Source organism: Rhea pennata, chromosome 2 (assembly GCF_028389875.1).
Source record: "Rhea pennata isolate bPtePen1 chromosome 2, bPtePen1.pri, whole genome shotgun sequence".
NCBI classification, from domain to species: domain Eukaryota; kingdom Metazoa; phylum Chordata; class Aves; order Rheiformes; family Rheidae; genus Rhea; species Rhea pennata.
This window is the reverse complement of record NC_084664.1, coordinates 151,950,446-151,965,120: the sequence shown is the minus strand read 5'-3', so window position 1 is coordinate 151,965,120 and position 14,675 is coordinate 151,950,446. Positions and strand designations below refer to the sequence as shown.

Sequence of the window (14,675 nt, the reverse complement as noted above, 5' to 3'; positions counted from 1 at the left end):
TGCCCGTGGCTTGTTTTCGTCCCTGAAACCATGTCTACGCGGAGCAGCTGCAGCACTGCAGGCTCTCAACGGGCTCAGGTACTCCCAAGCCCCTTGAAGGTGCCTTTTGCTGAGATGCTGCTCTTCCCTGCACAAAGCCAAGGCTAACAGCACTACTGCAAATCATGCTGTAAACTCAGGCAAACGACTTTGCTTAAGCACACCGGGAACTTGCATGCTGGCAGCTGCACTGATGACTTGGGTCTTAGGGGAGAAATGGAGCTAATCTCGAGTGCTGACAAGACACAGGAATTTCCTGAAGTTGCACTTTTGTATTTCTATAGCTAATATACAAGGAGCCTTTTAAATGTCTGAGGGGAGGCGGGGGAAGGGGAGAAGCAGGGAAGGAAGAAAGAAGAGAAGCAATCTTGCCTGTGACTTATGACTCAAACCCTGCAGTCAGCTGCTGGGCCCCCTGTGTGGTGCTCAGGAATTGCTTCTCTCCTATCATTTACCAGACAAAGACATTCTCTGCATTGCAACACAGAGCCTTCGCAGACCACGCTGGTATCCTCAGAGGAAAGGATGGCTGAAACCCCGAGCTTTGGAGGCCTCCGCAATCCAAGCTTGCAGCCAACTGGCTATTCTTGGATTTGCCCCTGGGAATGCCTTGCACTTTGTGTTTTACTTTGAGCTGGTGCCACATTTCAGTTTGATTACTCATGCTTCATCTTCAGTTTTTCTTCTTCTCTTTGATTTGTGCTTAATGGTCTTGCTGGAGTTCAGTGCTTTACTTGTCAGGCTGGACTGGTGTATTGCAGCATGGCTGGCAGCCCTGGGAGAGCAGGAAAGGAACGCGTGTGTCCAGTATACATGAGCAGAGCATATACATAACTGGTCAGACATGAACAGTGCTCATGCAGCACTCCTGCAGGTTGATTCCTAGGTGCTTGGCCAGTCCCACAGCAGCTCATCACACCAGTCCACGTGCAGAAACTGGATGGTTTTGGTGTGTGCATGCAAGCTCTGATGGTGGTCCTCTACCTTGATGCTTGTAAATAAACGACTCCAGCAAGTGCAGCAGACTCCTGATTCTTCTGGAGATCTACTTGCTCAGCATATTTTCCTATGCTCAGGAGAGTTTATTTACTACGCTCAATAGCAAAGTTAAAAGCAAAAACAACAAACAAACAAAATCCTCGATCCCTTTTTCTTTTCTGATCAAATCTACCTGCCAAAGTTTACTTTCTACCCCAAGGATTTATGTCAGCTAAAGCCACATGCAGTCACAGCTATGCTGGCATGGAAGAATACTTTGAGCATGTAGCCAGACAGAAAGAACCAAATAAACCCATGTATTTCACATTTTCACCAAAAGGAAACCTTTCTGATTTGCCCTGCCAGTAGAGCTTTGGCCTCCCAGGCTGTTCTGGTAGAGACGAATTCATTAGTCCATTTTTCTGTACAAGGCTAATCTCTCAGCTGACTTGCCCCAAATTTGCATGGTAATCAGCTGTGCCAAAGCAGACCTTTCTGGATGGAAGGACTGGCAAGGCAGAGAAAGGAAACAACACTACAGTTCGCTTAAAGCACAACACACACTTTGTGCATGGTAATACCATGAGGAAGGGCAGAAAGCTGGAACACATACAACATTTTTTCCTGTTTAATTAAAGTTACTGAAATACACTCCCAGCCCCCCTAGAATATGCACTGGGTCCAGACACTAACATCGTAACACTATGATTATACAATTAATTTATCTAAGAAGGGAAACTTAGGTTCGAGCCTTTGCTACAGCATCTTACAAAACATCTGTTTAGATGACTGGTGACCAAAATCCTCAGGAGAGCCGTGGACGACGGTCCCGCCCCGAATCGGGGCCCGGGCTTCACCCGTATCGCCCAGCCCATAAAACCGATGCGCAAACGCGCGGAGCCAGGACGGCGCCGCTTTCCCGGGATACCCGCCACGAGGCGGGCAAGGCCCGCGGGACAGCGCTGTTCTAGCACAACCGGCACCCATCTTCCCGGCCGCGCAACCAGCCCTAATTGCGAGCGGGGCTTGTAGCGCGCAGATCTCCGCCAGCGGCGGCGCCGCCGCCTCCCTCACGGCGCCCGCCCGCCGCCCCCCGCTCCCAGAGTGCCGCGCTCCGCGCGCACGGCACGCCGGGAGCGGCGCAGCCCGCGCTCCCCTTCGGCGGCCGCGCCTGCCGGCGGCCGCTCCGCTCCCTGCCCTCATCCAAGATGGCCGCTGCCAGCACCGCACCCGGCGGCGCTCGCTTCGCCGCTCTTGTGCGGCTGCGGGAGCATCCCCTCTAGCCAGCACCGTCGCTTAACTCGGTGCCCCTCCTAGCGCCGGCCGCCGCTCTCGGTGGTTCCTCTCCGGAACGGCGCCGCGGCCCAGCAGGGGGCGCGCTACCCCCCACCCCCCTTGGCTAGCCCGGGGCACGCTCTAGGCGGCACTCTATGCTGCGGGAGGGCGGCGGCTGAGGCGATGGAGCTGCCGTTGGGCTGCGAGTTCGAGGACTCCGTGTTCGCCCAGAGCAAGGAGAGAGGCCCGGGCGGCGGAGGCGGGGGAGCGCCGTACAGCGCCAAGCGCTGCGAGCCCCGGGTGAGGAGCGGGCGGCGGCGGCGGATACCCGCCACGGCCGCCCGGTACCGGAGCGGGGAGGGACGAGCCGTGAGGGGCCGCGGGGAGCGGGGCGGGGCTTGGGGGAGGGGCGGGGCTTGAGAAACGGGGCGTGCCGTGATTGGCGGGGCCGGGGCCGGGGGGCGGGGCAGCCGGGGGGCCGCGTGCTGCCGGCCGGCCCTGGGCGGTTCGGCCGGTTTGGGCCGGTGCGGGGCGGCCCGGGGCGGTTCGGGCTGGGCGGCGGGGGCTGCCGCGGAGCCGATGTCAGTGCGGCTCTTGCATTTTAACGCACCCTCCTCCACCCGCTTCCCTGTGTGTTTGCAGTGGTTTCTCAAGGAAACGGGCAGCGTGGATGACACCGAAATCCTAACGGCCAGTAAATTCCAGGGTGACCTGGCATACAGGGAGCAGGAGTTCGAGGTATTCCCGTGGTTCCCATCCCCTCAGCTGAGCAGGAGTCCGGGACGAGCTAAAGGACAGAGGAGGTTATCAGAAATTAGGTGCAGATGATGTGGCGCTCCTCAGGATGTTGAGTGGGAACCACTGGGCCCCTGGTTGAGCCGTGACCTGAGAGTGGTTTGTCCTCTGGTACCACCACTCCGACCTGACAGCTCCTAGTTTTGTGCCAAGGGCGCCATAGCCAGGTGACCAAAAGCACTGATCTAGTGAAGAATCGTTCTGCTTGTTAGAATGTATTTAATCGATAGCGGATAGTGCTGTTCTGGCAAGCTTTCGCAGTCAGAAACCACCTCCTTTCCTGGAGCCCCCATGAAGTCAGTGCAAGCTCTGGCCAACTCAACAGAAATTGTGATATGTGCCCAGGTCTGAACTTGTATGTCTGTATGGTTCAGTAGTGATCAGAGCTGGTATTTGTGATTGTGAAATCATAGTCAGCCTGAGTTAAGCACACAAATTTCTATGTTGTTCATGGGGTGAGCCCCGTCCTCAGAATGGGACTGTCATATCCCCTGATGCCGTTAATCACAGGCAACCAGCTGGCTGTTGTTGACCTTCTGAGCTTCCCAGCTGTTAGGTTACAGCTCACTATAGTCAGGATCCACAGAGACTGATGGTTGGCTGGAGGGCCTCATCCTTAGTTGACCCATCATCCTTGCTCTGGATGATTTATTGTGTCTTTTGAGGTCCATTTATGTTCCCCATTTGTTCTGTCTCATCCATTTAGGCTCATGCCTGCTGTATTCCTAGTCCCTGTTCACACTGTTTTCTGAGCTCTCCAGCCTCTGTAGTCCTAATTCTAGGATCTACTTAGCTCAGACTTGTTCTGCTGTAAATCAGCCTCTCCTGCCCGTGTTTCAATTCTGATAATTTCTGGTTCCAGATTATGCTTTGCATTACAGGCTCTCTGATTTCATAGCCCTCCGGTCAGCTTCTGAAAGTACTCCCCTTGCCTTGCCCATTGGATTCGGGAATTCTTTTTTACTGTAGTTTGCACTGATTCCTGCTTCTTGCTATTACTCCAGTCTTACTGTCGTTATACTGGCTATATTTGACAAATCTGCTTTCCCGTGTCCCAGTTGAGATGCCTTGAGGGGATTCATAAAAGTGTGCTGAGAAGAGAGATGCCTAAGGCTGCAGTTAGACAACCTGCTGATCCAGGTGAAGAGATTGCTTACTGCTCCTTGCTGTTTGCCACTGTGCTCTCCCTTGAGAGAATGACTCCCTCTCAGATCTGCTAGTGTAAAAGAACATACAGTTCCTTCCTAACCTGTTTCTGTCACAAAGATCCATGTTAAAAACATGTAGAGTTAAGTGTTTATGCTAACCTGGATTATTGTGCTAGAACTAGGGTGGAGAGAGACTGCACGTAAAATTATGCCTGCAATTTTGAAAGCGTTGACCTCAGGAAGCAGGCTGGTAATGAGTAAATGTGGGGAGTAATCTCTTCACTCGGCTCACTGTAATGTTTTTTATATCAGCCTAGGCCACCTGATAGGAAATGCTGAGGACACTGGTGATACAGGATCACCGCTAGGATACGGCTGATTGCAGAATCTACCTGAGAGTCGTAATCCCAATTTATTGCCAGTGTTACATCCCTTGTCACATAACAAGGTGAATAGGAATGTCCTGCAAACCTCCTTATATCCATTTGCCTCATGGCTACCACACTCAGTGGGTGTAGGAAATCTCTCTCTTTTGCTTGAGAAGGAATGTGAACTTAATGTTTACCAGGGAAAAATTAGGTTTCTGCTATTATGCTGGGAGGTATTTAGGGTATGTTGCCTTTAAATTTGTCTGTTAGAATCATTTGAGTTTGCAAGGAATAATTAAATATTCATTTAGAGTGATGGGAGAACGAGCACTGCTCTTTAGTCTTCTGATCTGAGCACTCACACGGAGGGGGAAGAACCAAGATTCGAGTCTTGCTGTCACTAAATACTTAATATAATGTATTTAAATATAAATTGGAGTCCTGGTGAGTGCCCTGAGCATTAAGCTACAGAGTATTGCTCATTCTTGTCTTTTTCCTTGACTCAATTAATATTTAATTATTTTAATGCAAATTAGAACCATCTTACAGGAACAATGAAAAATCACCTTCCTTGCAGTATTCTCTGACTTGGTGATTATTCACGTGATGTGAGGGGCATACAGTTTCAAATCTCTTTAAGAATTTCAGGGATCTGAAACCTGGTCTCCCAAATTTCAGATGAGCGTTCTAAGTGTTGAATTGTCAGCTAGAAGAAAGGTGCTTTGGGTCATGTAGGGCCCAGGCCAGTAGGTGAGCTCTTAGAATCCCTTCTGGAACAAGGAGAGAGGTGGCAAGACAAACTATGAATCCTGACAGGGCTTAAACTTGACCTAGGACTGAGGTTGCTCATCACTGTCCGGACATAGGCAGTTCTGAACACAGCTCTCAGACAGGCTCTTTGGCGCCAGGGCTTTGTGCGTTGCTAGCAATAGGAGGTAGCTTAGTCTGGAGAAATGAAAATTTGGACTCCAGCTCTTGAATTCTCTTTATGACTGTAAGTTTTGTGTTACAACTATAAACAAAATGTACTATCAGGTTTGCCTTTAAATAAATAAAAATGTCTTATTATTTGTTTTGCTTTTCTTTTTGTCAACACCCTACTAGAAAGCCTTGTGTGAATACTCAAGCTGCTTACTACTCCTACCTCCCAGTAACATCGCAATGAGAAGAGATGTCCAAGAGGGTCAGGCTCGGTGTTTATCTCAGCTAGGAAGGCACAAGGAGGCTCTGGACGTTGCAGAAAAACTGGTAAATAATGTAATCTTTCTTTTATACTTTGAACATAAAAATATTGCTAGTATGGACCATTTTCTGGAAAAATAACCTTTGCCCGTATAATCCTTCAGGATGTTCAGTGCTCAGAGTATTTGGTAAACAGAGGGTAACTGTCACTGCAAATATAATCACTCTTTTAGAAATCAGAACACCCTGTACCACAATGAGCTCCCTGTGCAAGGAGGCTGGTAGTCCTGGAAGGGACTAAATATCATGCTCTGCCAGGCAGAATTAATGTAATGTAATAGGAATTAGAAGAAAGGGTATAAATGAGTGCTTAAATCTTTCCACTATAAAAGTGACAGTTCAAAACTCCCTTTTATTTCCAAACAAACACTGCCAAACTGCCACCAAGAAGAGTATCTAACCACAGATTGAGTTTTTCCCCATGAAGGAAAAAGTCTAGATGCCCTTCAGTCTGCTAAGATTTTACTGTTGCTGTTTATTTTGTATTGAAGGTGTTTATACTCCAAAGAAGGGCAGCTGTATAAAACTCTGAAGGCAAATAAATCACAATATTCAGGGACCTTTTTGTCTTTCAGACTTGGACAAGGCAACTAGGGAGAGTGCTGTCAACTTGATCATACATCATCTGTATCATGTTATATTATTTAAAATATTTAACAGAGTTGACACAGTTTTCTGTGATTAAAAAAATTACCTTTAGAGTAATTACTTTACAGATACTTGTGTGTCATTATTCAAAGAGACGTTTTTTTAGGCAATGAAGGATGATTTCGTTCTACTCCTGGTTTAAATTTATTTTCTTTTGTTTATAGATAAATGGTGCTACTAATACAGATCACTTAACGACTGTCCTCAACCTACAGTTTGCCATTTATCAGGGTCTGGAAAATGTAGAAAAAAAGATCACGTGCCTACAGCAACTGATCTGCTTACATCCTTTCAACCCTTGGTACTGGAAGTTACTTGCTGAGGCTTATATGAGCCTTTTACAGAACCTGTCTCCATTATTCATTCCAGAGATGAAAATAAATCAGTCTGAAGAGGTTGGAGTAAGTGACAGTAATTTAAAAACATCAACTGGAAGAGAGATTAATTTCCAGTCTCACAGATCAGAGAGCCAGAAAGAATGTTTTTGGTCCGGCCTTGCTATAGAAACAAAGAGTGAAAATCCAGTAACTTGTAGCAACAGCCAAATAATAAAAGAATTCCTCTGCACTTCAGAAGAAGCTGAAAGAAGGGATGAAGGGAAGCACATTGCCTCCGAGTCCTGGGAGCAGAACATGCTGAAGAAAGTTGGGATAAAGGCATGTGCATCATTTATTAGAGCAAGGTAACTGAATATATTCTTAGAATAATGTTTTCTCCCAATCCAAAAACAATTTTAAGCATATTATTCCCAATATTAATACTGCAGGTTTACATTTTCAGTTTGAATGTCTGTTTCTGTATGGGCAGCATGACCCTAGAGCACCCTGCTAATGCCTGAGAGCTAACAAATAAAGCCCACCAACATGGTGATTGTGAACAGCCTAAGCTTAAATGGAAAGAGTAGACCAGTGACACATACAGTGGAAGAGTAAAACTTTTTTTTTTTTAATGATCTCAGGATATGAGTCTTTTTCAAATCTTCATTTGTTCTTCTGCAAAAGCTCCTATTAGAGCATGGCTGTTTTCTGGTTGGATACAGCAACTGAACTCTCCAAAAGGAAAGGCTAGCCAGCCTGCCCTGAGTACCACCTGTATGATTCGTTTGAAGCCTCAATGTTTGAGAGAAAATGTGTTATTTTAATAATGCCTCAGTTTGCAAAATGGATGAGGTTGTAAAATGAAGTCTGACAGCTGATTGACAAGACTGCATTAAAATGCTCTTTCTTTTTCTTCCATTGCTTCCCAAAACTCCTGTACAAAACAAATTCCCCGAATGTAGCCTTTCAAAGAGATAATTAGGAACTGTTTCTATTAAAATAGCCTCAATTTCTTTTCTCTTGCTTCTCGGTAATGTGTGAACATGTTAAAGCCATTTTATGAACTTCTGAAAATGTTTACAATGAACAACTTACAACTGTCCTATGAAGGCAAGTTTTAAGAAATGTAAGAAGAGGTACAGTTACTTTTAACTGTGCTGGGACTGAGAAGATGATTTTAATTGTTGCTTGGGAGTTCAGTAGTTTTTATGCTGATACAGAACAGTAAAACTACAAAATAATTTGTGCTTCTTGTTTCAGTATATATGGTTTGGCATTGAGACACTTATAAACTCTCCGATTTCCATGCTTGGCTACACAATTAGACTAAATGTTATTGTGGTTTATTTTTGCAGATACGTATCATAATGAGTATTACTCTTGCCCAGGGTAAGCTTTTCCCTTGCCCAGGCCTTATGTGTTAAATAGGTTGTCTAATATATTCAGGTTTGCTGAGTTTTAAGTGAGATGTAAGTGTTGCATAAACCAATGGACAGGGTAAATTTCAGCTGAAAAATGGATGTTAATATTGATTTGTGTAGTAAATAAGATTCTGTGTTAGAGCACTGTGAATAATTGACTCTTACTTTTGCCAACAAAATAAAAACTAGAGAAAATACTTCATTTTGTTTTCATTGAGATTTCATTCTTTTTACATTAAATTGATGGAAATTCTGAAGCAAACATGTTTCACGTAGAAAAAAATCTTTTCTATTTTTATTTCTAATTACCAAATTAAAATTTTACTGAATGTACAAATGATTTGTTGGCTCAGACATGTGATTTTTTTTTTGATGTATATAATCTCCGAAATTAAAACTTTCTTCTAAGATGTTAAAGTCTTCTGTTAAAAGAAATACATATCTGTATTTTAACATGTGTTTCGTTTAACTTCAGTAAATGTGATAAAAGTCACTATTTTTGCTGTTGTTTTTACTTTATGGATAAAGGTCTCAGAAATGATACTGATACGTCTCAGTGGTCCCTTGTCTGAACGTACACAGATATTTCCCCTGCTGAAATATTTCACAATCCTTGCATGAGAGTAGCTCTGGAAATTCCTGCTGTTCTCCCAGGTCAGTCAGTGATGAGGTCCCTCCGTGCCATGTAGCCATGCTGCAAGTGCAACATCTAGCCTTTAATAAAATGTGATGCTGACTTCTCGGGCACCTCATTGAATTTAAAATTGCCAGGAAAGATTTTATAATGTATCTCAGGGTTGCCTTATGTGTCACGTATTTGACATGTGTCTAAAACACGCAGGTTTCTAGCTTTTCGGGTTACAAAGACAGCAACGCATTGCTGTCTTGTTAGGTCTTAATAAGGATGGTGGGCCGTGTGATAGACCACAGTTAATGCTAGCAGATCAGAGCTTCATTTCTGAGTTGTATGACAAATACATGGGAAGAGAAATGTTCATGTAGAACCAGAGGAACTTGGCATGCTGTTTTTCAGAAGTACTTCTAAGTACTTTTGTCATAGCATTGGTATAGTACAACCGTAGTAGACTCGTATAGATGTATTAATTTGTCTGCAGTTTTTGCAGTCAGCAAAAGTTAGGAAGAACTGTTTTAAAGTATTATATTTTAGTTGTTGGGGCGTTTGCTAGCTTACCATTTTGCCAGCTGTGCCTTTTCTAACTGACTTTTTTCGTTTCAGGCTTTTACTTCAGCTAACGCAGTTGCAACAGTCTTCATTTGTTCTAGAGAAAAACTTAAAAAGTCAAAAAGAAATTGAGGACAAGGTGAAACATTTTGGTTTAGAAGAAAGCTCCATGCTGTTGATGACCAAGGTAAGGGTGTGTTTCATTGTGAGGGAGTTCTCAGGTACATGCAGACAGCACAAGGTCCAATCCTGTTGAGGTAGCTCAGCCAGTTCAGATACCAAGTCCTGTTCGTGCAATGTTCCTCCAAGCTAATTAGTTGTGCTGCAGAGCAGGATATATTAGCCCAGGCGGGTTGCCTGGGAGTGTATTGTGCTGAACTGATGTCCGTACAGCGCTGGCTTGTGTCGTATAGGCCTGTCTTTAGTCTGTTGAGATTCTTCTTGTGGGAATGTTCTGGGTTATTAAGTTTCTCGTTGGACTTGTATTTGCAGATGCTCTTAATCATCATCACTGCATTTTCTAGGACGTAAATTTTATCTGGGGAACTTCAGAAGCCACAAAATGAATCACACGTATGGGACGGAAGTGGAGACTATATTGAGGGCCACAGTATTGTTAAACACTTCATTCCTTCAGCAGATTCCAGAAAAGCCAGAGACATTCTTTTACATTATTTTTTGGTCTTTCCAGGATATTGGATTTTAGCTTTAAAGAACTACAAGGGGGAGAGTAATATCGTATGACTGTATTCATAATGATTAAACATTTGTAATGTCAGTTATGGAACATCTGACTTTAACATCAAGGAACAAAAGGGAGTCAGAAAATTTTCACCTTCCTGTCGATATTAGGGCTTTAAGTTAGTAGAAGCCAAGTTATTGCCAAGTTGGCTGGCAGTCTTGGGGGATTTCATCCATAAGAGGGCAGTAGCATGCAGAATATCTCCGGTTTCAAAAAGAAGATTGGGAAAAGAAACTTCTCTCTTTGCTTGCCCTGGGTCTGACACTAGTCCCCAGTGGGAGATCAGAGTGTTGGTGCTGTTGCTAGATGGGCATTGAATGGAGAGCTGGTATTGAGATTTCAGCTTCTGTTCAGAGAGTAAAAATCCCCACATCTGAGCATAACCAGGAGCTGGGATGGGCTGTGCTGCTGTGAAGCTCAGGCACTCAATTTTCCGTATTTATTACAGAAGGCAACACATAAACAACTGGACCTGGACTTGGAAACTTCTCCTGGATGGTGTATGTTTCATATGTAAATGGCATTTCATTAAAGATCTTGTACTAAAGTAATATTGTCTCTTTTCCCTGCAAGTTATTTTTTCTTGTTTCCCATGTTCTTCCTTACTCTGTTGGCAGGTTATGGGGGCGGATCTTCTACCAGAAAAAATAAAAGAGGAATTTCAGGGTGAGGTAAAATGCCTAGACCCTTCAGCACTGTCATCACTGGTCACTGCATCAGCGACAGAATTTGAAATCAAGTGGTTCAGAAATCTCCAAGATGATATATGTAATTTTGGTGGACAATTGTATTCAGATATTTATAGCCCACCTTCAGTAATTTAAAGGTTCTGTTGTATTTATTCTCCTATCTCCAAGTGATGATGCAATGATGTATGCAATAAAGTTCATACTGTATTTTTTTAAGCATTCTTATTGTATGTCTTTTAGGAATATATATAAATCTCTGTTTCTACAGTCATGTCCCAACATTTTCTTCCTTCACTGATTTGTTTGTATTCAGAAGCCCAATATAAAATTGAGCTGAGCGATTCATGTATCAGAGGTAGCTTTCAATCATAAACAGCACAAAGTTGTTCTTGAAGCACTTGTGAGTTCTTTGGGCCTGGGGTGCCCTTGGAATGACAGGTTGGTTTATCATGTCCAATTTTGAAATTTGGTGACAAGAAACTTTATGTTGTAGCACTTAGAGCTGTGGAATTAGCTGATTTCTGGATTTAAATTTTTAATATTTCATGAATAAATGACATTCTAGTGATTAACTGTTCAAAGTTGGACAGCTGAGAATCTTTTATATATATTTATGTATGTATATGTTGAAAAATTGCCAATTAGATCAATAACAATTCATTTTTTTAAGAAAAAAATGTAAATACTCCAAAGTGGAGGGAGAATTTCTGTCTTCAAAGCAATACATCTTCAGTTGTGCTTATAAAAGGAAGGCGAAAAGCTGTCAAAGTTGTTTGTATGTGCTGAAGAGTGTTTAGTCAGATCATATCCTTTGCAAAACCCTGCAAGGGGGAAAATGCTTTGCTGTGAAAGCTGGCTGTGTTGCTTCTGCATCATCCAGATCCGCACGCTCAGCTTTCAGGGGCTCGTGACACCTGTTTGCTTTGAGTTCTGAAGCGTTGACACTACACGCTTTGGGCTCGCTCAGGAGGAGGCAGATTGCTTTGTAGTTTCTTTGGTTTGACATAATTTACATTCCAGGCAAACAGGGTGTGCTCTTCCTCCATCTTATCCTCTCTTAAGCTCTGATTCAAATTCTCCGCAGCTTTTTGTAAAAGTGTTGTTTAATGGGTGTATTTTAAAACTAGGAGTCTGTTAGACATAATTTGCTGTGACTTTCCATTTTCCTTTGTTTTCTGCTCTCTATACTAAAGAGTGCAGAGACTTTAAATAACTGGCAATCGAAGGGTAATTCACCTTATACAAACACGCTTTTTATCTGCTTCTTTTAGATGTCTTTTTATCTGCTACTTTTACACAGATTTTAAAGCTTCAAGGTACTAGTTAGGAAATCTGTTCCTAGCACTTGATGTAGTGTAGTTTTGTGCTAAGTTGACTGTGAAACCTCTCCAGAAAAATGGGATATTGCCTTCAGCCATGTCAAATTATCTCTGGTAGCTTGATGACTTAATGCGATTAAACCACATCCTGGTCAGCTTGTTACGAAAGGTGCCTTGGCAAGTATACTTGGGTAAGCATTAGCGCGCTCGTTCGTAACGTATTACAGAATATTCGCTTTAGTGACACGTGTGCTTTGCCGGGTGGAAGCGATGTTCTGTAGAGCGCTACGTTCTGGCGGCGGTGAAGCCCACCTCGGAGGCTGGCGTTGTGTTCCAGACTGACTGCTGTCGTGTGCATCTTAAGTAGCCTGCCTGTGTGTTTTCGGTAGAGGTTGTCCGTAATGTGTGTTGTAAATTAGTTCGTGTCGGCATCAATAATAGAATGTCTTACTGCAAAGACTGCGAACACAGCAAACTTAATGGCAAGCTGTGCTGGCAAAAAACTTAAGTTACTGGGCCAGGGACTTTTCCCAGTTTCTTCTTAAACTTACAGTCATGCATAGCCACAAAGGCTATAATTTGCTTTCCCACAGCTCTTGAATAGGTTCAGTGGTTACAACACTGGAATGCAGCTTTTCTGGGATCAGGTTTGTAAAGGTATTTCATGGGGACTAGCCGAGTGATTTGGCTCCACTATTTTAGAAGGTAGGAATTGCATTTGAGCTTCTCTGGCCGCAAATGAAGTACTTGCCAAATGCTGTCACTGTGTGACTGAGATGTCCAAAATACACAGCGAATAGGCCAAGGCGGTTCGGAGACTTTCTTGCGGGTGTGCAGACGCTTTAACTGGAGGTTGTCTCTCAGGCTGGCAGCATGAGAGTTAACTAACTCCCAAGCATCTCGCAGAGCGGAAGGCTGGAAGGCCAGCAACTTAAGAGCAGGCAGTATTTTCTCGAACAGAACAATAAAGCAAAAATGTTGCTTTTAACTACTGCAAAGAAAACAGCATGAATGTTGTTCTGAATGTGTTGCGTAGTTACTATTCCAAATAGCCAGTGTTGATTGCAGTGGGCCCATGAAATACTCCTTTGTCCCATTTGTGCCTGGCTATCTCTCATCTAAGCTGTTTCGGTTCCTCCTTTTTTGGCCTGCTCTTACTTTTTTGGCATGTTACTTCTAACTCAAGCTTTCCGTTCCAATCGTATCTCATGAGTGGCTTTGTATTTCCGTCTTGCCTTTGAATGCTTCGATCTTGCTTTCGAGTCCTGCATAATTCTACCTCTACGTGTGATGGATTTCTTTATGGTTTGGCGGCTACAGTGTTATTGGTATTGGTATTAATGCATGCAGCAGTACTCCACACCGAGGTAAATGGCAAATTTTAGTACTGCAAAGTGCAAGTGAAAATCCCTTCATGGTTACTACTGACTGTTTTGTCGTTTTAACACTTCTTCATGTTATGGACTTTTTGGGCAGGACCCTCTGACCCTAGATCTGATGGGTCTGGACTGGCCGCTGTGTGCAAACGCAGGCCAGGTACATGCCTTGCTGTTACGTTTATTAGGTGTTAAGCACTCGAGTAGCTGTTCCTTGTTTCGGAGGCGACGGAGCGTGTTCGTGCCGTAACGAGCATCGGTAGCGCACAGCCCTTTCCGTTGTGTGGTGGCAGCGTTTATGTGAGCCCTTCCCTCCTATCAGGCTGACTTGCTCTGTCAGCGTGCTGCCGTGACCCTGCTGACAGGTAGCTTCTGCAGCTGCTTGTAACCACACGTTTCCGTGATCGCTGAGCGATCAAGCCTGTGGGAGCCTGTTAGGATTTTTTGCATAATTCACTGCTGAAATTGTAAACTCTGATTGTTTTCCATCAAAACTGAAATTCCATTAATTTGACATTCAAGTTCAGCTGTCCTCTAAATTAGCACAAGCTGTACCCTTGATCCAGGGTTGAAATCAGTTCTTTTTAACTCTCAATGTTCCTTCGGTATTACTAGCTTGTCCCTTACCTACTTCTCATTAGCTGCATCCTCCACAACCTCTGTAGGGAAGCGGTCAGCCCTGCAGTGAGGCAGGGAGCTCCCGCATGGATCTGATGGGTCACGACCAGATGAAGTGAAGGTTTCGGAGGCAGCGGTCCAGAAACGTCTCCCGGCGTCCCACGTAGTGCCACCCCAGTTGGGCCACACCAGGAACAGGCTCAGGGAACTGAACCGAATTTAGAAGAAACATCTTAACCAGCCTGGAAGGACACTTACGTTTAACCCTGTTCCTGTTGATTTCTGAAGAAGCGAAACGTATTTCCTGTTCAGCTGGGCTCTGGCTTTATGCAAACCACTTAGCTTTTGGAAGAGAAGATAGTAAGGTGCACAAATGAAGAGAAGACAAAGGAAAAGTGATTCTCAAAGGGAGTTTAATGAAAGTCATTCTTTTTTACATGAGTGTTTGCCATGTTTAGGTAACAAAATAGGATTGTCATAGGAATGAAAAATCAAATCTTCTACCCCAGGAATCCTA

The 14,675-nt window shown here is 44.2% G+C and overlaps 1 protein-coding gene across 1 annotated transcript; it reads left to right on the top strand.

Moving 5' to 3' along the window:
• Window positions 1-2,309: 2,309 nt before the first annotated feature.
• Window positions 2,310-11,027, top strand: C2H8orf76 (chromosome 2 C8orf76 homolog). The gene is made up of 6 exons (XM_062568412.1): window positions 2,310-2,592; window positions 2,935-3,030; window positions 5,708-5,851; window positions 6,658-7,175; window positions 9,469-9,601; window positions 10,774-11,027. The coding sequence occupies exons 1-6, from the start codon at window positions 2,476-2,478 to the stop codon at window positions 10,978-10,980; spliced, it is 1,215 nt and encodes a 404-aa protein (XP_062424396.1). The 5' UTR covers window positions 2,310-2,475; the 3' UTR covers window positions 10,981-11,027.
• Window positions 11,028-14,675: the final 3,648 nt, after the last annotated feature.

Coding starts and splice junctions, on each gene's coding strand:
- C2H8orf76 (XM_062568412.1), top strand. CDS start 2,476: ATGGAGCTGCCGTTGGGCTGCGAGTTCGAGGACTCCGTGTTCGCCCAG. Junction 2,593..2,934: donor CCAAGCGCTGCGAGCCCCGG/GTGAGGAGCGGG, acceptor GTGTGTTTGCAG/TGGTTTCTCAAGGAAACGGG. Junction 9,602..10,773: donor CCATGCTGTTGATGACCAAG/GTAAGGGTGTGT, acceptor CTCTGTTGGCAG/GTTATGGGGGCGGATCTTCT.